Here is a 24,924-nt window from a genome sequence, read left to right as displayed (position 1 = left end):
CCTCCTGAACATTCCCTTTCCCAGCTGTGACCCTGAAATAAGGACAAGATTCTCACGTGGGTCAAGAGAGTGGGTGGAGGTGCAGAATGGAGCCATTGCATTCTAGAGAACCCACAGGGCTCCCAACTGCCCCCAACTGCAATGGATTGCTCACACAGGCTGATTTCGTCTCGAGGCAATGTTTACATTACACGATATATCCAGAATCTGCATAGATCTCGTTTTGTGCGTGGGCCTGTGAAATCCAATGGTGGGGGTTCTCAGAAATCGCTCCAGTCAGCAAAAGAATTGGGGCATTTTGGAAATAATCAAACCTGTTTAATTTATATGAAAAGTTAGTGAGGCGAGTTTTAAGAATGGGAGGTTGAAATCAAAATTTTCCACATTATTTCAGAGTTTCTGCTTCCTTGCTGAACGCTGCTGGTTGCTTTTATAAATAATGTTTCCTCCAGCTGGCACACTTCAACAGGATCCATTCAAACAGATTACATGGAACATTAAGCAATTCCGGTACCTTTCTCAATCAAAACCAAAGGTTATGTTATTCCCTCTCTCATTTCCCTGTGCTGCCATTGGCTAGGGAAGGAGCTGGTGCTTTGGAGACGGTTTCAAGGAAAAGCACAAATGCTAGGCCTTTTTCTTAGATGACAGGCAGCTGTCAACCTTGGTCACGTCCTTGAAAACAGGTTCTTTTAGGTAGAACTGCCATTTCCCAGAGGATGAGGAGAGAGAGGGGGAACACCTCTGGCGGGCTTTACCTACTCATACTTCTTTTGTGGATGTGCTTGAGTGAAGGAACCTTGCTGCAACCTGGTTAGCCTGTGATACAGGCCGATCTGGCGTTTTGGAGATAGCCATGATTTCTATCAGCAGAAAAAAATTGGCCAATTGACAACTAAAGGTCAAGCCAACAATGACTCTTTTGTGTCTGGACACAGTTGGGACAGTAAACCTTTCACCGGTTTTAACAGAACCTCTGAAACATGATTATGTAGAGGCACTGGGGAAAATCCCATGACCTCTTTTAGAACACATAAGGACTCTCAAGGTGACTACAGAGGTTACAAAAGACATGGAGGCTTGGGAACCACTCTTTCTAATGTGAACAGTCCTACAGCTTCTTAGTGGCTGTTTTAGAAATGAGGCAGAGACCACAACAAGGCTTGAAAATAGAAATGCACTGGCTGGCGTGGGGGAATATTGGCCTCCCATAGTTAACAATAACTATGCAGTTAAGAAAGAGTACTTCACGGATGAAACCATCTTTGGGGACTGAGTTGGTATAATCAGCGAAGTGAGGAAAGAAACATGCAAGAGCATATTAAAATGTGATTACTAGTCATAAGCCTTACAGGAGACCTCTGGATCATTCTAAGGGCAAATGGATTAATATAGAATTTAGCAATCAAAAGCAAAAAGGGAAGTATCTCTCTAAAGACAGGGTAGATGGTAGAGAAGAGAGGCATGGTTACAAAGCCGTGGGCACTGTCAACATCAGCTGTATCTACAGATGTGAGGACATAGACTTTACCCATACAGAATGTGGGGAAAAACCCACAAACAAATAATGAGATAGATTAATGTCACCACAATGTTGTCAGTAAGTACTCTGACCTGGAAAATCAACTATCTCCCACCGAGGGACAGATTAGGGAGAGGCCAGGTTGGCCTGTATTGTTCTCTAATGATACAAAGTCTGGGCACTATTATCTTCTCTGGAGATGAATCTGGAACTTAGCTAGATTAGGGTTACCTATGGAGGGTCCTGGAGGGATGGTTGGTTCCTGCTTCCCCTGGAAATCTCGCCTCTAACTATAGCACTATGGGAAGGTATCCAACCTGGAGTGTAGAGGTGGTATGCTCCTGAAGACAGGGGTCATTCACTGTGCCTCAGAGGCCGGATACGTTGGGCACCGCTTCAGGTGCCACAGGAACACGTTATGCCCAAGGGACACCTGTGTTTCAGGACACTTAAGCTGCCAAACTGTCATCGGAAACCAGATATGTGCATTTCATCCTCCCTGGGGCTGCTGGTGGATTGTCCTTTCAGAGACATGCCAGAGTTCCCTGCGTTTCTAGACTTAAGCCAGCTCCTCCCGTCACTCTCTGTAGAGAGCCTACAGTCCGCATCCCAACCCTGTTCCTAGTTTGTTCTCTGTAGCCTTTTCACTGCAATATTTTATATATTTCTTTACTGTCGTTCTTGTCTTTCCACCCACACAGTAAGCTCCACAGGGGCAACGATTTTTGTCTATTTTGTTGGCCATTCTATCCCAGCATAGGTTTCTCATAAACGTCAGATGAACTGGCTGTCTGAGAAACAAAGGAATAAGGCAGTAAACACAGTCTGTCTCTGTGGTCATGGATCAAGATGTGAGTTCTCCGCTGTTCCTTTGCTCTCCCACCCTGGACTCCAACGCTCTGAAATCATAAGCCAATTTCTTTCTTTCTTCTTTTTTTTTTTTTTTTTTTGGTATTTTGTCACAGCCAAGAAAAGTAATTAAGACGAAAAGTCATGCAAGGTGACTCAGTGGGTAGTGGTGTTTGCTGCCTGTACAAGGGTGACAATCTGAATTCAGTCCCCAGAACCCGCATAAAGGTTGAAGTAGAAAATCGACTCCACAAAGATGCTCTCTGGTCCCCACACATATATATACCTTGGTACAAGCACTCACAGCATACACTATGCATGTGCATGCATATGATAATAAGTGTGAAAGATAAATACAAGAATAAACACTATTTCGTGTTCTACGGATCTTCTGTTGACTTTGATAATCTCTCAGGTAAGGGGAGCTCTGGAAGGTCTCTGCTAACTAAAGCTTCCCCAGACAAAGCAAGCTGGATACATGGCACACATCTGTTCTGTGCTTGGAAGCTAGAATCAGGGGGCTTCCCACATGTGGAAGGCCATTCCCCAACCTCTAGTGAGACATCATGTCTCAAAATGACAACGACCATTACGGTTTCTGCTTTAGTCTGTACTTGAGTTTCTGCCCTGACTTCCCTACGACGGATTGTGATCTGGAAGTATAAGCCAAATAAAACTCTTCCTCCCAGGTTTCGTTTGCTCAGAGTGTTTTATCACGGCAACAGAAATGGAACTGGAACACCATGATTTTTTTCTATGCAGACATGATAAAGTTTAACTGATAAATTACATATGGTAAGTGTGGGAGCCCACAGAGGTTTCCTAGTGAGACCCGAGCTTGCTTTACCAGCAGGGCAGCATAAGAGGATGACTGGACCATGGGCCTGGGTACCAGGTGTTTGGAAGGGTCTGCACTTGTTGTATCTAGCAAAGGGGAGGTCTTTTGCCTCACCCCTTGGCATTGTTATAAAAAGCCCTTTTGAATAAAGTTTTGGGCAGGTGGATAAGGATCCAGGCCCTCCCAAGGCTATCCTGTGTTTCTATCTGTCTCTCTCCCCTCTACATTTCTATCTAAGTCTCTTTTCCCTCATTCTTCAAGAGTACTCAAGTAAAGGTGGGGGCGGGCCTCCCACAGGTAAGATTAACAGCAGTGCCAGAAAAAAAAAAACAAAAAACTGGTTATGACAATGCATGGTAATAAAAAATATGTGAATGGTGTCCCTTTCTTTCTCAAAAATTTATTTTGCTATTTTCACCTTTCTTGTGACGATGTGATAGGATATAGAACCTGTCGATCAGAGGAAATGAAGTGGGGTCTGTGACACAGTATGGGGCTTCTACATAGATTTACCAGACACCAGCAGTATGGTACTGCCACAGTGCGGTAATGGAGATGGAAACTAAAGTGACTGATCAGGAAAGTGGCACATAGAGTCTAAATATCCGGGGCGAGAGTGAGTTCATCACACTGTTCAGACAGTATAGGCTTTTAAGCTTATGGTTGCTTATTTATGGAATTTTCCATTTAATAATTTCAGGCCATGATTGATAGTGGGTATCTGAAACCTTGAAAGGGAACTGTAAATAAAGGGTGAATCAATACATTTAATACATTTTTGACAGTGTAGACATTGAAAAAAAAACCATCAGAAGGCTTAGTTCCCAAGCTAACTTATATTAGGATATTAAATGTGTGCCAATACATAAGCTTCTTTAATTTCAGGTCTTTTAACTCATACGATTGTAGTGCCCACCTAGACTCAACATAATGAGCATGTATTACTGCATGACTGACTCTACCATGTCAGATAAAGGCAATCTCCCTACAACTCAAACAGCGCTGTAGAAATGACTCAGACTGTTTGCTCTCATGGGAACCACCAGCATGCATCACATGGCGATCTGATCGGAAAGATAGGAAGAGCACAGGGCAGGAGCCTAGAGCAGGACCTGCTGACAAGGAGGTGGCGGCTTCCCAACTGCCCAAACTCTTCCAGGGCTAAGAGAGAGCTAGACGTCTGCTTCGCCCTGCGGACCGTCAGTGTTCACTCACTTCCTAGCGCTTGTCCACCTTACATTGCCCCTGTTCTCAGCCGCTACAGAGTTCCGGACAATAAAGGAGTCTTACCTGGGATTGGCCACCTCTAGAAAAGTGGGTCAGCATTTGATATGGGAGGACACATTTAAAATACATTATAAAAATAGTGACTCCAGGACTTATCTCAACATCTAACATCCGCACAGCAAAAGCCAGCATGGCTAGACATTCTTCTACTGTGACCCCATAAAGCAGGAGACTGGGTTATTTCCTCAACTGAAAACAAAACAACAATAGCAACAACAAAAATAAAACCCACAAATGTGGTGGTATTGTGTTCCCCAAAATATTGTGTACCTTAATAAACTTATCTGAGGTCAGAGAACAGAAAAACCACTAGATACTTAAGATAGGCAGTGATAGCACACGCCTTTAATCCTAGCATTCCAGAGGCAGAAATTCATGTGTTCAAGGATACAGCCAAGCATGGTGACTCATGCCTTTAATCTCAGAAGGCGAGCCTTTAATCCCAGGGAGTGGTGTTAAAAAGCAGAAAGGTATATAAGGTGTGAGAACCAGAAACTAGAAGCATTTGGCTGGTTAAACATTTGGCTGGTTAAGCTTTCAGGCTTATAGCAGCACAGTTCAGCTGAGACCCATTCTGGATGAGGACTCAGAGGCCTCCAGTCTGAGGAAACAAGACCAGCTGAGGATCTGGCAGGTGAGGTAGCTGTGGCTTATTCTGGTTCTCTGATGTTCCAGCATTTCACCCCAATAACTGGCCCCGGGTTTGTCTTATTAATAAGAACTTTTTGAGATTTCTGCTACACACAAACAAACAAAAAAACAAGATGTCATGGCCAGAAGCTCCAACACTGTCACTTCAGCTGTTGCCTCCCATGGCTTCTGAGGAAACTTTAATTACAGCCAGTTATAAAACACATGACCAGGTTGTCGGGTTTAACTTCACAGTCCCTTCCTCCGGCTAAGGTCCAAATGTTTTCACCTCTCCTTGTCTCACAGGCCACCTTCCCTACCCGGACCAACCCCATTGATACCCCATTCTTCCCCTAAGTTAATGCTGTGCTCATGTCTGCATGTTTATGGTGGCTGGTGTCCACCTCCAGCCAGAGTCCCCCATCTGCTTACTGCCATGGTTCTTGGCAAAAGGTGCTACATCACTGGAGTGGGCCTCATCTGTAGTGGGTAGCTATTCTAGCTTTGATCTGGAAGTTCCAACCCTCATTGGGGCTTCAGTAACTGTCATGCCTACAAGGCAGGGCCAAGGGAGGACCCTGAAGACCCGAGATCTGGATGCACCGCGCTCTCTTGGTTCCTGGACCCTGGACACTGGAGGTAGACTGAGCAGAGTTCTCCAGAGAACACTGCCAGATTGTGCTACACCTTTCCCAGACTCTGTAAACTATCCCTTCACTTGTAAGTTACCCCACAAAATAAACCTCCCTTTTAACTACATGGACTAGCCTTAATAATTTCACCAATACTCATCTGTTAGTAACTCATAGCCATAGTTCCGAACTTTGTTAACACGATGAAATAATCCAAGGAAGATTATAAAGTCAGCATAACCTACCTGCACCCCAGACCAGCAAAAGTGGGGTCTCTGGGGACAGAGCCCAAGAGTCAGGATTTTCAGGAAGTTCTCAATTGTTTTCAACATGTATCTAATGTCAGAGACAGGCTAATTTTAGTCTGTCTGGTGCTAAGTTTTTCTAAATTAAAGAATTTCTGCTGTTAAAATGGAAGGGGTTTAGAATTGTATTGCATGGTATTGAATTATTGAACTTTATGTTTCCTGGGTGGTGGTGGTGGTGGTGGTGGTGGAGGTGGTGGTGGTGATGGTCATGATGGTGGTGGTGGTGGTGGTGGAGGTGGAGGTGGAGGTGGAGGTGGTGGTGGTGGTGGTGGTGGTGGTGGTGGTGGTGGTGGAGGTGGAGGTGGTGGTGGTGGTCATGGTGGTAGTGGTGGTGGTCATGGTGGTGGTGGTGGTAGTGGTCATGGTGATGGTGGTGGTGGTGGTGGTGGTGGTGGTGGTGGTGGTGGTCATGGTGGTGGTGGTGGAAGTGGTTTGAGTAGAAAACAGACAAACACCAACATGATCAAAACCACTAATTCACTGGTTCTTTCTTATAGCAATGCTTTGAGAGAAAGGTAGCATAATTTTCTTTCATTTATCATATTCTGAAGACTCTTCCAACAGCCTCGAGCTGTTCCTTGGGTATTTCCCATGATCAGAAGAGGAACCTAGAGATTTTGGCAGCACAGGGCAGCACTAGAGCTCAGGTGACCTAGGGACGTGAGGACCAGGTGCAGTGATTCTCAGAGCGTCATGGGTCAGCGGCAGGAAAACAAAACCCATATTCCCAGATTCCTCTCGCAAAGTTCAGCAGCCACTTATATTTCCCTTCTTCTATAGGGAGGTACAGTATCCACCTCTACACTGAGCCTACAATCCAATAATCTCCAATATCTTCACCAAGTCACACAACTCTTACTGTTACACAGTTCCTGAACATTTCTACCCAGACTCCCTGGAAGTTATGTCTCCCTCCCTACACAGACCAGTGGGAATGGGAATGGACTTTGTGTCTCCCCACGTTTACTTACATACTGGACATTTATATCAATGCAGTCATAAATATATAAACTTTGGTTTCTGGTTTATTTTGCTTAAGGTAGTAGTAGTAGTAGTAGTAGTAGTAGTGTGTGTGTGTGTGTGTGTGTGTGTGTACATGTGTATGCTTGGATATTTGTGAATTTGTGTGTGCACTCTCGTGTGTGTGTGTGTGTGTGTGTGTGTGTGTGTGTGTGTGTACATGTGTATGCTTGGATATTTGTGAATTTGTGTGTGCACTCTCGTGTGTGTGTGTGTGTGTGTGTGTGTGTGTGTGTGTGTGTAGGTGCCTGCACTCATGCCAGCATACTCATGTGGAGGCCAGAGGTTGATATGGGATACCTTATCCGATATTAACTTATCTCTTATTTCTCTTCACCCAGTTTTTTGACAGGGTCTCTCACTGAACTTGGAACTTCTCATTTTGCACAGGCCGGAAGGCCCACAAGCCCCAGGGGCCCTCCTGTCTCCGTGCTCCCCCACACACGCCATCAGCACTAGAGTTGCTGGTTTGTGCTGCCCTGCCTGGCTTTTTCGTGGATGCTGGGATCTGAAGTCTGGTCCTGATGCTTGCACAGCAGGTGTTTGACCCACCGAGCCAACTCCTGGGCCTGCAAGGCGGTGTTTTCTAATGTTCACCCGTGTCATCTATGTGATGGCAAGAACAGGTTTATCTTCCTTAAGAGATGTCCTCACCACGTTGCTCAGGCTAGTCCCAACCAAACTCTTGGGCACAAGTGGTCCTGCTGACGAGCCAGTTTGGCGTCATGGAGGTATTTGCCAGTCAATTAGCCTTAGGCGCTTTCCCTAAGCTTAGGGGTTCCCCACCTCGTGAGACCACACCTTCTAAAGAAGGGCATGCACCCCTTGTCCCTCAGAGCAAGCCTGCAGTCCCAGCAGTGGCCCCCATGCCAGGACTGAGATCACACAGCTGCTGTGAGTATTGCGCGCACAGGAGAAACCCCTGGTTCGGAAGCCCAGGATCTAGGGAAGGGTCTTCCAGCGCCTGAATCAGAAATGCCAGTTGGAACTGGGCAGCAGGGGGACGCTCTGGCGGGAAACATCTGTTGTGATTTGACTCTGCTTCCCAGCTTGTTTCTAGCACTGGTCTAATGCTTCCTGGGGGGTCTGGGAGTTGTCGGTGACCTCCACTAACACTGACTCTGCTTACATAGACCGTGTATTGCTGTAAATGGGACCATGACCAGCCTCCAAAGCCCGTCAATGCCCATTGTTAAATATAAGAGTGCTTCAAATCTGCATGTCAGCTTCAGTGTCCTGTCCAATTGCTGTCTCTTTTGTAGTATAATCCCACTTCCTGTAAGTCTGGTGCCTTTTCTCTTTAGTTTGGGTCATAAAAAGTAAAACCTTTCAATAATTCAATAATGCAACTTGGACTCTTTGTGATATTTAACACTAGTGATAAAATATTTCCCCATATTGTGATGCATTTCTTTCTTTCTTAGAATGTGTTACTTTTATTTATGTGTATGTATGTGCACCTGTGTGAGTTCTTACACAACATGTGTGTGCAGATGTCTTAGAGATTGACATGTGTCTGCCATCTTTATACTTTATACAGAGGTAATTTTTGGTTGTGTGTGTGTGTGTGTGTGTGTGTGTGTGTGTGTGTGTGTGTATTTGTTGTAGGTGTGTCATCTGCATGTGAAGATGCGGGTAAGCATGCTCACATGTGCACATGCACAGGCCAGAGAAAGACTCTCGGTGCCTTCTCTCACTCTCTGCCTCATTTCCTTAAGGCAGGATCTCTCACTAACAAAAAATCTCAGCTTTTCATGTAGGTAGGCTGGTCAGTGAGGGCTTGAGGTCTGTCTGTCTCTGTGCCTTTCACCCCACCCACCATGCTGGGGTTACAGGCACATGCAGCCATGCTCAGCTTTTTATGTGAGTCCTTGGGATTTGAACTCAGGTCCTCATACTTTTAAAGCAAGCAGTCTTACTCACTGACCTGCCTCCCCAACCCTGACACACTGTATGTTGAAAAGAAAAACTGAGATAGCATACAGTCAAACAGTGATGTGGATAAATTATCTTTATCATACTTCCCTATTTAAAGAATATCCTCAGATTCACATGATCAATCTGGATGTTCCTATAAGGAGACAGGCTCTGTGAAGTCAGGGGTAAATTCCATGCAGGAAATCCCCATGAGTTTATAGACATTGTATTAAACCTCATCATCTTCTACCTACCCACTCTATCATCAAGTAGCCACTCTACAGACCTGCCTCAAGATACCAGGCTGTGAATCTCTACAATCACTTTACGTAAACACAGTCTGGCGGGAGAGAGGCAGGGGTTCACCTGATGCTCTGCTCTTTCACCTCTTCTGGCTTCAATTTAATTTGCTCCCATACATGCTGGTGCACAGAAAACAACGTCGGCATCATTTTATCCTTTCTATTATATACTAAAAGCCAACTTGCACAGAAGTTCCAGTGCACACAGTAGGTATGCATACCACACACATGGCTGGGCCTATGAGAAGTGGAGCCTGGAGTCCCATTGCTGAGCAGTCTGGAAGGCTAAACCTGGTTACTGCTTATAGGGAGAGCTCCCACTGTTACACTGATCCCCAAGGGATGCAGAGAATCACATGTTAAGGTCAGAAATTTCCCACAACACCCAGTCTTGAAAAGGAAACTAAGAAATCTTAAGAAGAAAATAATTGCTATTCTGAAAGAAAATTCTAAAAGCGATTATTAGTCATCAACAATGTCTGAGACAACACAGGTGCGTGAGCCAGAAATGGGAGCTGAGGGGCAGCTGAGGAGGTCACCATTTCAATGACGCAAATTCCCAAAGGTGTCTGATTGAGGCTGGCGGGTAAGGGACCGATTTGTGGGGAGGCTGTTCTGGAGTCTAAATTTGTGCCCTAAAGTCTACATCTGAAGGGCAAACTGCACTCCCCAGGCTACACAGTTCTGTCGAAACATTAGGACTCTCCTCCAAAATATTACTGAGTCTCCATCCAACTAACTTTGAGCAATAGCAGGATGATTATTTGTTCCCAAGCATGAATCCTCCTTGTTCACAGGCTGAAATCCTCCTCAATGGGACAATTCCAATCGACCAATGTGAGGTGAATTCACAACATGGAACACCGCAGACCTGCAAGGGTTACTGCAGCAGAGCTCCTAATTACTTGGCTACCTCCTGAGCCCTGTCTCCGGGGACAGGTGTAAAACACACCTGGAAGGGTGTGGAGGGGGAAACATCCCCCTGGGCTTCAACTGGACATAACTTGTTTTCAATGCCTCCTGTAAACATCTAGCTGTGTTCTCATTAGCAAACTCGCGGAGCTGAAAAACACGGCTATTCTCATCTCTGTTCCCGCGGCTGGCTGAACTTCTGGCCTGACTGTTCGCTTTGTTCCTGCGCCCACTCCCATCTTCATGTGCTCTGCATTCTCCCCTACACCTGCAGCCTGCTCAGCCGCTTGCTTTTGATCAGTCTGGCCTCCTCCCTGCTCCCCCTCCTAATCCTTCCTCTTAAATGGTTCTTCAAGAGGACAGACAATAACAGTTCCCAGTCAAAGCTCCCAGCACCCACTAAGCCTGAAGCCGGAGAAGCTGTCTTGTTAGGATCAGCAGAAATGGCTGAAGCATGAACCATTAATAACCATTTCTTTGGGGTTCACATTCCTTTTGCCTTTTCCTGGAATGCTGTGATTTGCATGTGTCCTTTCCAGGAGAAGTTCAAGTTCCCCTTAGTTCTTTTCACACTGTTGATAGACTTAGTGAAGAGTGGAAAAGACACGGAGATGCTGTGGGAGTTTTCCTTTAATCTGAACACAACTGGTGTCTATTATTTCACCTGGTTATCCTTATTTGAGAAATCACATCGGCTCAGACCAGTCGGTTTAGCATCATTGACTTATATGGTTGCTAATTTTTGTTATAGATTCCAAGCTTACAGTAAATCCTTTCTTTAGAAAGGGTCAAGAGAACTCTCATGGCCCCCTTCCCCTTCCCTCCAGTCCTGCAGTGAGCTTTACATCAGGCTTTATGGCACATAAAACCCAGGGAAGAGATTGGACAACAGATAGACCTATTTATATTAGAAACCCTAAAAATAATAAACATCTGCACTTAAGCAGTGGCTTAAATCAGTATTTAAAATTAGAAGCATGTTCCTGTTGCACCAGACAAAATGAGGGATTGACATTCTCTTAAAAAGGAATTAATTCCCAACCATTCTGAGGTCTCTTGGCTGTAGATGGTAGTCACTTCCATTGCTGCCTGAGAATTTGAGAGTGGAGACTAAAACAGTGTCCGTTTGAGTCCTTTAGGGACTGAAATTAGGAGAGGGAGGAGTAACATCAAAAGCATCACATGGAAAAGCAGTACCATCCGGCCTCCCCAATCCTGTACTGGCGCCCACATTTATCACACTCAGATGTCTCCAGACAGGAATGCCTCACGGTGGAGGTTAAAGAAACTTTGGCAAAGTCACTGCAATCATTTAGCACTGGGCTCAGGGAATATACGTCATCAACATTCCCAGTTGGGACAGTTGTTTATTGGGGTCAAGTAAGAAGTGGAGAGAAACAGGTTGGATGACATTCTCCAGGGGGCTGAGAAAGCAGGGGCAGGGAAGGCAGAGTAGGAAGGACAGGAGTGTTCGGAACCGCCCCTCCCTGAGCATCAAAGATGATCTTTCCCAGTTGGGAACCACCTCGGCAGTAGTTTTCCATTTCCTGCGGCAGGCAGCGCTGGCAACTGCCGAACACAATCAGTGTATTCTCACTCAAGTGAAGGTGAGCAGAAGCGCCCAGCTAATTCCTCCCTCTGTGCCCGCTCTGGCAGGCAGGGAGCTGCCTCCTACACGATCCCCTCATGCGCACAAAGAATGAGTAATTGCTTGAGCTCAACACAGGGACATGATTTATTTTGAAAACAGTGAAGTAATTAAGAGCTAAACTCCATGTAATAGAATCTGATACTGAAAAATAAATGTTTATGAAGTGCTTGATCATGTCAAAGCACATATTGTGAGTGGTGAAGAGGGCTGGGCGTCACAGCAGCGGCAGTGCCAATAACGACAAGTGTTGGCTGTGTCCCAAGCAGGTGCTAGGGTCATCCCTTCACTCCTCTCTTCTCGTTTAATCCCACTAAACTGGGTTCCAGTATGCAGATGTTCACAGTGCAGATGTTCACAAAGACTTCGTTAAAGCGTACCACTGAACAAGTTAGGGAATATTTGCTGGTTGTTTTCATGGCTGTCGTTGTCGGTTGGTTGGTGTGGTGTGGTGTGTTGTTTCTGTTGTTATTTTTGTTTTCAGTATATCTTTATGTAAGATTTATACCTGTTTTGCATACACTGATCCGGGCTTCTGTCAAGTAACTTATTTAACCATCAGGCCACATCTATAAGTGATATATATATGTATCAATAAATAGCCCCACTTGGCGGTGAGGAAATTAAGCCCCCAGAGTAGGTGCCTACACAAAGACTCCCAGTTGGTGAACAGGAAGAGCTGGGCTTTAGACTCTAGCAGTTTGTTTTGAATGCTCAGAGGGGGACCTGTTATATAAATGGGATTGATGGTGTAACATTTAAAAAACAAGGTGTGGGGAGACAGCTCATCAGGAAAGCACTTGCTGTGCCGACTTGATGGTCTGAGTTTGAGCCCCAGAACCCCCATAAAGGCAGAAGAAAGACCATGATCAAAATGCTGCTCTCTGGTCTCTGCATGCACGGTATGGGTTATAGCACATGGGCACTCACACAAACAGCATGCACATGCACACGGTGATAATAAATAATGTCAGAAAGTACTTACTTAACTGGGGTGGACTAAGACCACATGAAGTATGTGGGCAGCACAAGGGAAAGCATTATACTCTCCTCTCTTGTCTCCAGACGTTGCCAATGACTATTAGGCATCATGGCTACTGGCGTTAAGCACTAATTGGTAATAAGCAGTTACTGATAATAAGCACTTCTCTTATGGAAGCTGCCTCTCCTAAGCCAAGGGATGATAGACCTATCACGGAGATGGCTAAATTGACTAAGGATTTGTCGAGTTCAGTTCTGCTAGCTAAAGCTCACAGTTCAGATTTTATTAAGACCTAATTGGAACATGTGTCTAGAAAGATTGGACATAGTGCTGTGTACAGACCAGAGGCACTTCTGAACTCTGATAAAATTTACCACTGAACAACAACGAAAGTCACAAGTATTCGGATAGGTTTATAGGAAGAAGCATGGCGCACAGGCCATGGCAGACACAACTGACTCAAAGTCAGTGGCTTCAACTCTGGAATAGTAAATCCCTTTGGAAGAGAGAGGAGCATTCTTCTAAGTAAGTGACTGAGACCAAACTTTCAGCTAATGGGGGGCTGAGCTGAATTTTATCGCATCCTAAACATGAAAAAGAAGGACTGGAGAGATACCTCAGTTGGTAAAGTGTCTGCCACACAAGCACGGCAGCCAGAATTCAGTCCACAGCCCCCGTGCAAAAGAGCTGAGTGCAGTGGTGCACACCCATCATTCTAGCACTAGGGAGGCTGAGGCAGGAGGATTCCCGGAGCTGGCAGGTCAGCCAGAGAGTCTGGCTGTTATCAGTGAGCCTCAGGTTCAGATGGAGATCCTGTCTCAAAAAACAGGCTAGAGAATAGTCTGACACCAACCTCTTGGCTTTCACGCTCATGTGTGCTCCTGCACACACTTGCATACACACACACACACACACACACACACACACACACACACAAATGCAAAAATGGCATTCGACATTCCTTTCCCTTGGACATCAATATGTAAGATATTTGGAGGTATTGTGTATATTCTCATGCACAGCTCTTGATTGTACGGTATTTACTGTATAAGTTTCCATCTTAATTCTTACTTGGTTTAGTAATAGTAGTACAATTTTAATGCACTTTATCCTGGAGCCAAAGATGTGAAGAACTATAAATTGTACTTCAGAGAATGATTTAAATGCTAAAGGGACAGGTGCTCATTGACATGTCTCACATCACCTTCTTCCTGCCAGATGATCTTTCCCAGAATTCCTTACAGTCACTGTGCCTTAGTACTGAGTTCTAACCATTGGGCTATAAGCAGAGGTGACAGTGCCACTTCCAGGAGTGTCGAAGCAGACGTTAGGCCTGACTGTCTGGAACAGAGAAGACCCCAAAGTGACCTTGGATTCTGCAAATTGAAGGAGGATCCTTCAGTCTACTACTGAGCAGTAACATCTGACCATGGACACGAACATGTATGACAATAAACAAGAAAAACAAGCTCCTATTGTGTTCAGGTGCTGAAATTCTAGGGTCTGTTGGTTATGACAGCTACCATTATCCAAACTAACAAATTAGTGCCTGAAAAGACAGTGATAAAATACACTAACTTCCCTCAGCTGCAAGCACCACATAGTCTTGCTCTTCAGAAGAGAATCTTTCAAGCAGTAGAGCAGATGTACTAAAGTCCTTGCCTAGATTTAAAATCTGAGATATGGCTGCTATCTAGTTCACCTATATGTAGGCTTTGCTTACTACACACACAGTTCTACTTTGAATTAGTTGCTAACACATAAAATGAGGAGACTTCACGCAGAGAGCTGGATTTTCATCTTCTGAAAAATTGGATAACCTGGTTGCCTGGCTTTATTCCCTTTTTTGTATAAGTCAGGCACCTTCTCGATGAATATAACTTTTTCTGGCTGTCTTCCATCTTGTACATTATTTGCTTGGGATTTGACTGCAGGAAAACTTGCCTGGTGGATTATCACAAATGGTTATGGATTAAAATCATACACAAAGCAGCTACACTATAATTAGAGTAGAGAAAGAACTTTATCCACATGTTGTGAGCTTGCTTTCTGCTGGTGGAAATTGCAGGAGCAGCCATCCAAAATCCATTACTATTAATATATCTGCTGATCTGTTACTGTTCGTGGATTCTTTTTGTTTTTCTAATGAGCCTTTCACTATTGTCTGTAGAATAGTTCCCACAAATCTCATTTCAGAACTATCTCACTAGAAAATAAATGATAATATTTCTCCTACCCAATACAGTAAGAATTGCTTGTGGAACCATTTTCTTTGTCTTGACTTTGGCTATGAGAAATATCCGATCCATATTTTTGTTACAAATACACTATGTGATAAGCTATGACTTACCCACACATATTCCTACTTTTCTATGATGTGGCCATTTAATATATGGTTCCAATGATTATTTATGGACTTTTAAAGAACAGCTATTTCACAAATGCTTTTATGAGTCATCTCAAATCTTTTGTGGAATTAGAGGATAAATGAGCAAATATAGTTAAACATTGTAGTTCATATTTAATAACTATAAAATTATATCAAGAGAGTAGTTGAAACTGAATACTCATAAAGTATCAGGCTATGTCAGAATAAATACAAATACTTGTTTCTTTCCTTTTGAAAATGGGATAGAATAATATATATTTTGACTCTTTCCTGGATAATTTACTATAAAACAGAAAGCCTTGTTTATTTATCGTTGTTGTTTTGAAGTTCACACTAAATCTGACATACGACTATAGCCATGCTCTAGAACCCAGAGAACTCAGCTAGTGGCCAGAAGGAAAGACTCGAAAAAGGAGTCAGCTTTGTCCTGAAGAGTTAGGAGGGGTAGAAAAGTGACAAGAAGGGAGTAGAGGAAAGGCTCATTCTGAACCCAGGGGTAATCCTTAGTGAATGCCAACTCCTCCAACCACTGGGTGTCAACTGCCACGGGGAGAGTGTCAGGAGATGATGGTGTGTAGGGCAACAGTTCACACTCCCTTCCTTTCCAAGCCCTCTGAAGTCTTTGGCTACAGCAAGCACCAGCTGGAAAACCTCTACTAAGTACCCAATTTTCAAAGTCTCCAAATCAAGTATAATGAAGACAAGCCATGGACTAACATACAATGGTTAAAATGGGTGGCTAAATTATGATGTAGTATAGACAATCCAGCCAAAAAAGCCAAGTGAGGAATAATTATAATACACCCAACACATGCTGCACTATTTCCTAGATTTATCCTAGGTGAAAACTGGCAGTATTATATGGTTCTGCCCATAAATAGCTGCTGAGGAATTTTCCATTAGGTTAAATATATATAGCTCTTTAAAAATGGCCTAAAAATGCTCTGTTGGAAAGGAATTTTATCATCCCTCATTGTCTCCAGTTAAGACACTCCAAGAGACATCTGCCCAATTCTCTCAGACTGATTAATTCCACCATAGGATCTAAAGAATACATAAAGTATGTAGACATCATAAGCAGTAATTTATTGTCATAGGCAGGATGCATGCTTTGGTCTAAATGCAGCAAAAGTTCTGAACTGGAATGAGACCAATCTTAGAACTAGGTACCCTAGACTCAGAACAGCTACAGTGGAGTCTTTGTGAGCAGGGAGCCTTAGCATCTTTGGTTCTCGCTTTCCTTATCTGATGGAGGAGAAATACCTCCCAGGATTGTTATGAAAAAGACATGACATAATGTGGGTAGCAGCACTAGGAAACCGTACTGTTAATGACTCCAAAGTATTCATTACTGTCACATGATGGCAGAATTAGTCGTGACAAGCTTCAGGAATGTAGCGATGATTCAAGAGCCGGCAGAAGTGTGGGGTGCAGAGGAGGGGCAGGAAGATGACGCCTTTTTTGGTTCATCACCTGAACGAATGTGTGCCTTGTGCTGAGCTGCGCTGCAATCCTGGTGCCGTGTTAGGAGTCAGGCCTGGGGAAGATTCCCAGTGGTGGGAGCATCAGCCAGCGCTGTGCAGCTCAAGGATAATGCCGGCGAGAATGCAGAAATCTGGCTGACCGTAGCAGTGGCTCCTGGATCGAGGTTATCAGCATCAGAACTACCTGGGGGACTTTCAAAACCTTACACTGCTGGATTTCCATCCTTAAAACTTCTGAATCGGGATATGGAATGGGGACCTCAAAATATGCTTCTTGAACGGCTCCCAGTGTGACACTAATCCTTCTAACTCCAGGGCCACACTTTGAAAATCACTGAGTTAATGTAAGCAATATGATTCTCTGTCTCAGCTGACTTATTTTGACTCTGACCAAATCAAACATAATGAGATCGTGCTTGGGGGAGTTCGGAGAGTTCTCTTAAAAGGCTCTTAAAAGCAACAGGAACCTGGTTCAGAAGAAAGGTCTAAGAACAATTCAAGTCCAGGTAGTATCAACTACTTCGACATCGGGCCTGGTACCACCGTCAGAACACACCCACTGGCATCCTTCTCCTGTTTCACCTGAATCAACATGAAGATTCCTGGCAGGTTTAGCAGGTCGGTTCATCTCAAGTTAGAAGCTAATGGAATACCTTGAATGACAGACCCCCCAAGACTGCACACAGTGAGAAAGACTCAACTGTAAAGGGAATCTAGGTATTACTGGGGAAAGTATGTTCATGGATGTGTAAGAGCAAACAAAAACAACCCCAAGAAAGTGAACCACATGGGGAAAGAGCAATCAGCAGATGGCTAGAGCTTTAGGGCAGGAAGAAACTACTAATGGACTGAACTGGCGCTTTCATGGAACTTTAGTTTAGAACATTTAAAACACCAAAAACCTTTCTTTAGAGAAAGAAGTTAAACTAAACTCCCAGGAAAAACTTTCAGGAGTTCCAAGGGTGACCCTGCCCATGTTCTGGGTCCCCTAGCCTCAGCTGCTGACTGTGAGCATCCTATGAAACTGGCTTATGAGATTCTGGTTTCAGCACATAATCACATCTTATCTTACAGAGTAAAGAAGGCTACATGGTTCATTTGAAGGATTTATTCATTGCAACAGTTTTGACAGGCTTATGCTGAAGTATTTTAGAAATACATGATGCTATAAAAATAGGAACACTTGAATGCCTACTGTCCAATTATTCCGATTTCCACTTTGAAAGAACTCCATTGAAGATTAACAGAACTTTGAGTCTTGAGTAGGTCTTATGGATAACTAGATGCCAAGAGACAAGAAGGCCACTGGGATGAGGGTATAGTGGGGTTGAAGACTCATGAGCTATTGTACACCTTAAGGTCATTAATGCTGGATTAGCAGACAGACAAAGCACTATGCCTCCAAATACTAAAGCTCAACAAGAAATGGATCTAGCCACTTGGAAGGCATTCATATTTAAAGGTTTTTTTTTTTTCTCTTAAGATCTCGTCTTAATTCAAGCCATTATAACTTAAACAATTGTCTTCAAGTGACTATAAACATTCACTTCAAGTATTTGTTTTAGCTTGTGTAGGTCTCTAAGCAGTTAAGTAACCATGGAATAGAAAGTGAAAAAATTTAGCCAGGGCAGCTTAGTTCTGTGGGTGGCCCAGTCTGGGTTCTCACATGTGCACTGGGGAAAAAATTTAATCTTTAAAAACATTTTAAAATATAAGCTGTCTCTAGGAACAGTAAAGTTAGTGGGATAAGATTTTAATCTTCAAAATATTAGCAAGTGGTAACACAGAAATGTTAAGGCTTGTATCGTTTTCTATTTCATAGGTGTCAATTTAATTATATAAAAATATAATTCACTTTTTGGGTTCTTTATGACTGACCTTAATAAGTCCAGACAATAAATTGTTGTTCATATTGAGATCACTCATTAGAAATATTTCTTTACCTGTAGTAGGAATTTATCATAACTATTTTTGTTTGTTTGTTTTTGTTTTTAATTTGCACTTCCACAACAGGACATTATTTCCTTTTCTCCTTTGCATGTTGTGGTGGTTTGAATGATAAATGTCCCCCATCGTCCTAGGCATTTAAATACTTGGTCTCCAGATGGTGGCATTGTTTGGGCAGGTTAAGGAGACAAGGCCTTGCTGGAGGAAATATGTCACTGGGTGGGGGTGTTGAGAGTTTTAATGATCCTGCCATTTTTAGTTTGCTTTCCCTGATTTGTGCTTACTGCTGAAGATGTGAACCTTCAGCTTTTGATCCTGCCACCATGCCTGCCCTGGCCGCCACGCCTCCCCTCTGCCGTCACGGACTCTCAGCCCTCTGGAACCACAAGCTCAAATAAACTCTTTAAGTTTCCTTGCTTGTGGTGTTTTAGCTCATCAATGGAAAAGTGACCAATACACGTTATATCCTGACAGTGCTAGCCTCAGGCTGAACTTACATAACTGGTGCCTTTATGGAATGTAATTCTCTCCACAAATTGTTTGCCTGGAAGCATAAAATGTGCATCTATAAATAAAGTAAATTTCACTTTCGTTTGACGGTATCATTTCTTGCTTTACTAGTTTTTAAATGAAAATATGAAATAATGGATTTTATGGTGAGATTTTTCACACTGATGCCATTGTGCATGCTCAGTCCGCCTGTAGTGCTCTTCCTTCCCTCCTGCTGCTGTTCTTCCTCCCCCTTGAGGTGGTGCCCCTTCTGTCTTCACTTCTCATGTAAGTATACACACGCAGATGAATCTACACTCTAAAGCATGAGAGAACATATATGATGGTTTGTCTTTCTCCCCACCATTCCTCCTCTTGTCTTCCTCTCTCCCCCTTAAGCCATTTCGTTAAAATCTGCACAAGGCACTGAGGAGACACTGAGGGAGAGGAGATGTAATGATAGGCCGGGGCTCTGCTCGCCGAGAATCCAGGTTTGGAGAAAAGGCTGGCCACATGAGGCTATTCCATCATGGGGTTACAGTGCCATGAAGGAGTGAGTGAAAGGAAGAACACAGGAATATGAAATCACACCAACAAAAGATAGATGACTTCTGGGTAAGAGAAAACTTCCCAGCAATAGCTATCTTGATCAAGAGTGAGAAAAGTATGGCAAACTGAACAGTGCAGATGGGTATGCCTTGTGAAAAGGAAGAATAAGCAAAGTTCCTAGAGACAAAACGGTATGGCACACTTATGGGGAGGGTCACACGTACGTAATGGAGATGCAGTGGGAAAGGGGTTCACACAAGGCTATGCATGGTCTGAGTGGTGCCTTCCCTGTGCCATAGACTGTGATATGCCAATGACTGACAGCTTGTTGCCCAAGCCCCCATTGCTGACATTCTCCGACAGAATTTGGTACTGTAAATATAAGCAAAAATGAAGTTTCATTTTATTAGTAGGGTCAGTGAGAAACTGAAATGAGTACAGGAGAAGACATGAGAGGGGTTAGGAGCTGTGTTTGCAAGCATCATGCAGGATGGTCTTCGGGAAACTGGAAAACCATCAGGTGGTTGTCTTAGAGTTACTATTTCTATAATGAAATGCCATGACCAAAAGCACCTGGGGAGGAAAAGGTTTACTTGGCTCCACATTGCTGTTGACCATCTAAAGAAGTCAGAACAGGAACTCAAACAGGGCAGCAACCTGGAGGCAGGAGTTAATGCAGAGGCCATGGAGGGGTGCTGCTTATTGGCTTGCTCCTCATGGCTTGCTCAGCCCGCTTTCTTATACAATTTAGGACCACCAGCCTAGGAATGGCCCTCCCCCAACAACCACCGATTAAGGAAATGCTTGCCAATAGCCAGATTTTATGAAGGTATTTTCTCAATTAACGTTGACATAAAAGTGCCCAGCACAGTGGTTAATTTACATAAGTGTGCATTTAAGGAAGTTATAGTACAATAGGAAATCTAGTTTTTGATAAGACTCGCAAATACCTAAAGAGACTGAAGTCAACAACACCGAAAAACTCTTCTTATCTCTCCCTATTATTTATTTCCTAATCTTCAGAGTCCTCAGAAATCTCAAGATACTTCAGTTTTTCTCCCAGAGAAACCTTCACTCTGTCTCCAAAGTTCTGTTATTATAATCTTAGTTTCTTAAGCCTCTTCTCATCTCTCACTGCCAGAGTCTCTTCCATCTAGTTTTGTTTTCTATGCCCAATTTAAATCATTCACTCTTCCCTTCCCTTCCCTTCCCTCCCCTTCCCTTCCCCATTCTTTCTTTTTTCCTTTTTTCTCCTTTCCTCTGTCCTCTCTACCCCCTCTTACACTCTGGCTTAAACCTCATGCTTCAGGTACCCTGAGCTATGCACGCAGCCCTCACTTAAAATATTTATACATAGATTTTATCCTTTCTCTTCCCAGCCAACCAAACCCAGTGCAGCTAAAACAAATCGGCTGCTTTGTGACCAGAGAAGGACAGTAGAAGGCCCTAAATTTTCATATGCTAATTATGTGGGACCATTTGCAATAACTAAACTCTACAATGGTCAGAAAAGGGTAGAGAGGTGGTGGGATCGTGAGACCAGAGGTGTGGAAGTCAGGTAACATAGATGTAGACCCAGAACCCCACAGCTAACTACATGAGGGTGGAGGTGGAGAAGGTTAGGGTTTTAAGACTGCTTTTTAGTTGGTCTCTAGAATAATCTAATAGTGTATACTAGCCACCGTGGCTGGGGAACGTAACAGAGGGATGTATTCAAGATACAGATGAAGAAGATGGCAAATCTGTTCCTGAGATGGCCGCATGATGCTAGGTCACAGTTAGGAAAACACTGCTTCATTGTGATGCTAGCTGTCAGCAGTCTCCAGATCTGTGTACTTTAAAATAGTACTGATGGATGAACACTTCGGGAGACCGGCTATACAAGGATAATTTCCAAAGGAAATACATTTTCTTTGCTTTGTTTCTGGCCCTCTGTGTTTCCTGCCCCCCCCGCCCCCCCCCACACACATTTTTTTCCCTTTCTTTTCTGAGTAGGTAGGAGCATCTCACTGAAGGTTTTCTCCAGGGATAATGTTTTTAAGAAACACACATTAAAAACACTTAGGGGTTATAATCACAGGATGACTAAGACAGAAAGCGCCCAAAGGAGTTGGAAATGGTTGTTTATCTGCAGAGAAGTGGGAGCTGACGAGCTGCAAAGGGATGATTCACTTCCAGGGCATGGGAAGAGAGATGTTGGTAGCAGGGCTCTAGACGACCTTTGACACCTCAGAGAGCATGCGGAGAAAGGAATTTGGAAAGACACTCAGTCGTGATGGCAAAATCATCAATTTCCAAGTATGAAAAGCAATCAAACCTCTTTAAGATTCAGTCTTTTAACTTGAGAAATAATGCCCAGCTTGTTAGGTTATATCAGAATTTAAAACTGATAACGATAGGAAGACACATGACCAACTCAATATATACTATTATTAACAGTTTTCATTTAAACTTTCCTAATGAATTAAAAGAAAAGCCTTGATGAATATGAACTGCTATGTTGAATTCTAGCTATTGGACAATTACTTTAGAAAAATCTAGAAACCCTATACAAAAAAAAAAAAAAAACCAAAAAACAGAAACAAAAAAAACAACCAACACCAGTTCATATGAACCTGAGATAATAGCAGCGTGGTGGAGGCAGACACTCTACAGTCAGGAAACACAAGTAGGTACCACAGGGATTTCCCCAAGGCACCAGTGACTCGGAGCTTTAAAATCAGCCTGTCCTGAGGAGATGCTGGAAGATAGCATCAGAAGCTTGGGAAGCACACCTGCCTTCCTCCATGCACAGAGATGGAGGTAACAGAGTAAGTATGGAGCTTTCCTCCCACCGCAGTCATTAGCTGGCACCCTAGGGCAGGTCAGTGGTGAAATATTTGCAACAGGATGCTGAGCTAGTGTGGCACACTTCTGCTAGAACTGGTCATGAAGCTGCACATGTAGACACGAGCCATTTTTAGTACCGGTCAAATGAGTAGCTGAGGTAAGGAAAAGACTGGGTTTGGGGATTAAAAACTCTGTCCTGACACTAAGGTTGGTTTTTGTTTGTTTGTTTGTTGTCTTTCAGCACAAAAAGATGGGACAATTAAAAAGATTTTCCAAAGACAGCTTACCTCACATAGTCAGTGGGTGGTCACAAGAATGCATTATTTTACAGTCTTTTCTGCTTGCTTTCTGAGCGGCTCTGAGGAACTAGTGCTATTGAGGGTGGCCGTTTGACGTGACTGGCCAGCATCCTTTATCAAGATTAGCCTACACAGCCCAGATGGAGATGACCAGAAGGATGACAACAAGCTTTGGGGACATGCTTAAGGTATCAGGGTCATTCATATTCTCAGGAGTACCTAGGTGACAGGTTTACAGACACTAACACACAAGGCTATCCTGCCTCTTGGTGCTCACAGACAGGCTAACGTGCAAATGAACATGGCCCAGACATTCATGAGGTATTCATCAAAGATGCTGCAGGGACAAATGGACACCCATGATGCACTGTGATTTGGGGTTATTTTCCCAAATATCACAAGACTGGGGCAAATGAGTACACATAAAACATGCTACTCATACTGACTCAAGGGTTGGGAACATTGGTATCAATGGCTTCTACAATCCCCTGGGGCCTAAGCACCCAGCCAACAGATCTCTGGGCAGGTTGCCTTTTGAAACTTTCCAGGGGCTTTTTTCACATGAACTAAAGTTTCAGGATCTCTGCCTCAGATCGAAGTTCCATGTGTCAATAACCACTGAAGGCCACTTCAGTCTCTTCCCTGACTTTCCTGGCATCCTTCTCTACATTTAGTGCTTTGCAGATGTGCATCAGCATAGACTGGTTATACCATCTGACCATATATAAGAGCACTTTTTTTTTTTCATTTTTAGCATCTTCGAGAACATGAGCTTTACTTATGGAGAAGTTGTAAAAAAATACCGTTTTTTTTTTTTAACTTTATGGTTTGTTATAGAGTGGATAAACCTCCTTTATGACTTCTGACAAATTTCTGTTCATTTTCAGGATTGCAGTGGTATGAATCATGGGATCAAAAAAAAAAAAAAGAAGAAGAAAAATAAAAACACTTACATGGGCTGTAAGTTTCTCTTGGGAGGCTTTTACTTCAGCTTGCAGCTTCTCAATGCACTGGAAAGAAGAAAGGTTTAGAGAGCAAGTGTCTGACTCTTTATAGTCCAAGTGTCCCACAAGTAAATATGTGCCTCCATCTGCCGACTGGCAGCATTATGATCCTAGCTAGGTGTTGAGGAAATCAGTACCAGAGAGATAATTTCTAGGTCTATGAAAAAGCCTGAGGGCAAAGTACAAAACATGTTAACTACTAGGAAATGGTCGAGGGGGGGGCAGATGATAGCTTGAGGTGATGAGGTTAATGCTCGTGTGTTTGTATGTGTGTGTGTACCTGTGTATGTGCACATATGAATATTTACAAAAAAACATATCCATAAATATACATAAACTCTTTGAAGTGAACAAAATTCAAATTTACATAATGATACACACTTAATTTTTCAGAGATCTATCACTTAGTAAATTAAAAATACATGTGCTAGAGAGTTTTGTGTCAACTTGACATAACCTAGAGTCATTTGAAAGGAGGGACCCACAACTGAGAAATGTTTCCCTAGGATCCGACTGTCTAACATTTTCTTAACTAATGACTGATGAGGGAAGGCCCAGCTCCATTGTGGGTACTGCCATGCCCAGGCTGGTGGTTATGGGTTCTATACACAGCCTGAGAAAGTCATGGGAGCAAGCCAGTAAGCAATACTCCTCCATGGCCTCTGTGTTGACTCCTGCCTCTAGGATCCCGCTCTGTTTGAGTTCCTGTCCTGACTTCCTTCAATAATGAACAGCCATGCTGAAGTGTAAGTCAAATAAATTCTTTCCTCCCCAACTTGCTTTTGGTCATGGTGTTTCATCATCCTTACTAAGATAATATGTCAAAATTTAAGAACAATTGTTTTACTATATAGAAATGAGTCTTTCATCAGGTCCAATCCTGAAAACCAAGAAATATGTGTATGGCTGACACCATGTACAAAATTCATAGACTACAAGGCTAATAAATTCCCAAAAGGGTACATCATCAAAAGAAAAAAAAACTTAAAAATGTAATGAAAACAATCTGTGAATGTTCATTAGAAAAATAAAGTGTTGTATTCACCTCCATTAACTCAAATATTAACTTGTTTTTGTTTTTGTTTTT

At 43.3% G+C, this 24,924-nt stretch overlaps 1 protein-coding gene across 1 annotated transcript in view; it reads right to left on the bottom strand.

Moving 5' to 3' along the window:
* The window catches only part of Ccdc192 (coiled-coil domain containing 192), a 206,713-nt gene that overhangs the window by 126,156 nt on the left and 55,633 nt on the right, over window positions 1–24,924 (bottom strand). Inside the window, exon 5 of the mRNA XM_028891617.2 lies at window positions 23,787–23,843. Coding sequence (XP_028747450.1) covers window positions 23,787–23,843 — 57 coding nt within the window. The remainder of the gene's footprint in view (window positions 1–23,786; window positions 23,844–24,924) is intronic.

This window comes from Peromyscus leucopus, chromosome 19, assembly GCF_004664715.2.
Source record: "Peromyscus leucopus breed LL Stock chromosome 19, UCI_PerLeu_2.1, whole genome shotgun sequence".
In the NCBI taxonomy this organism is placed as follows: domain Eukaryota; kingdom Metazoa; phylum Chordata; class Mammalia; order Rodentia; family Cricetidae; genus Peromyscus; species Peromyscus leucopus.
Note: the sequence above shows the minus strand (reverse complement) of the source record. Positions and strands in the feature narration are given on the sequence as shown.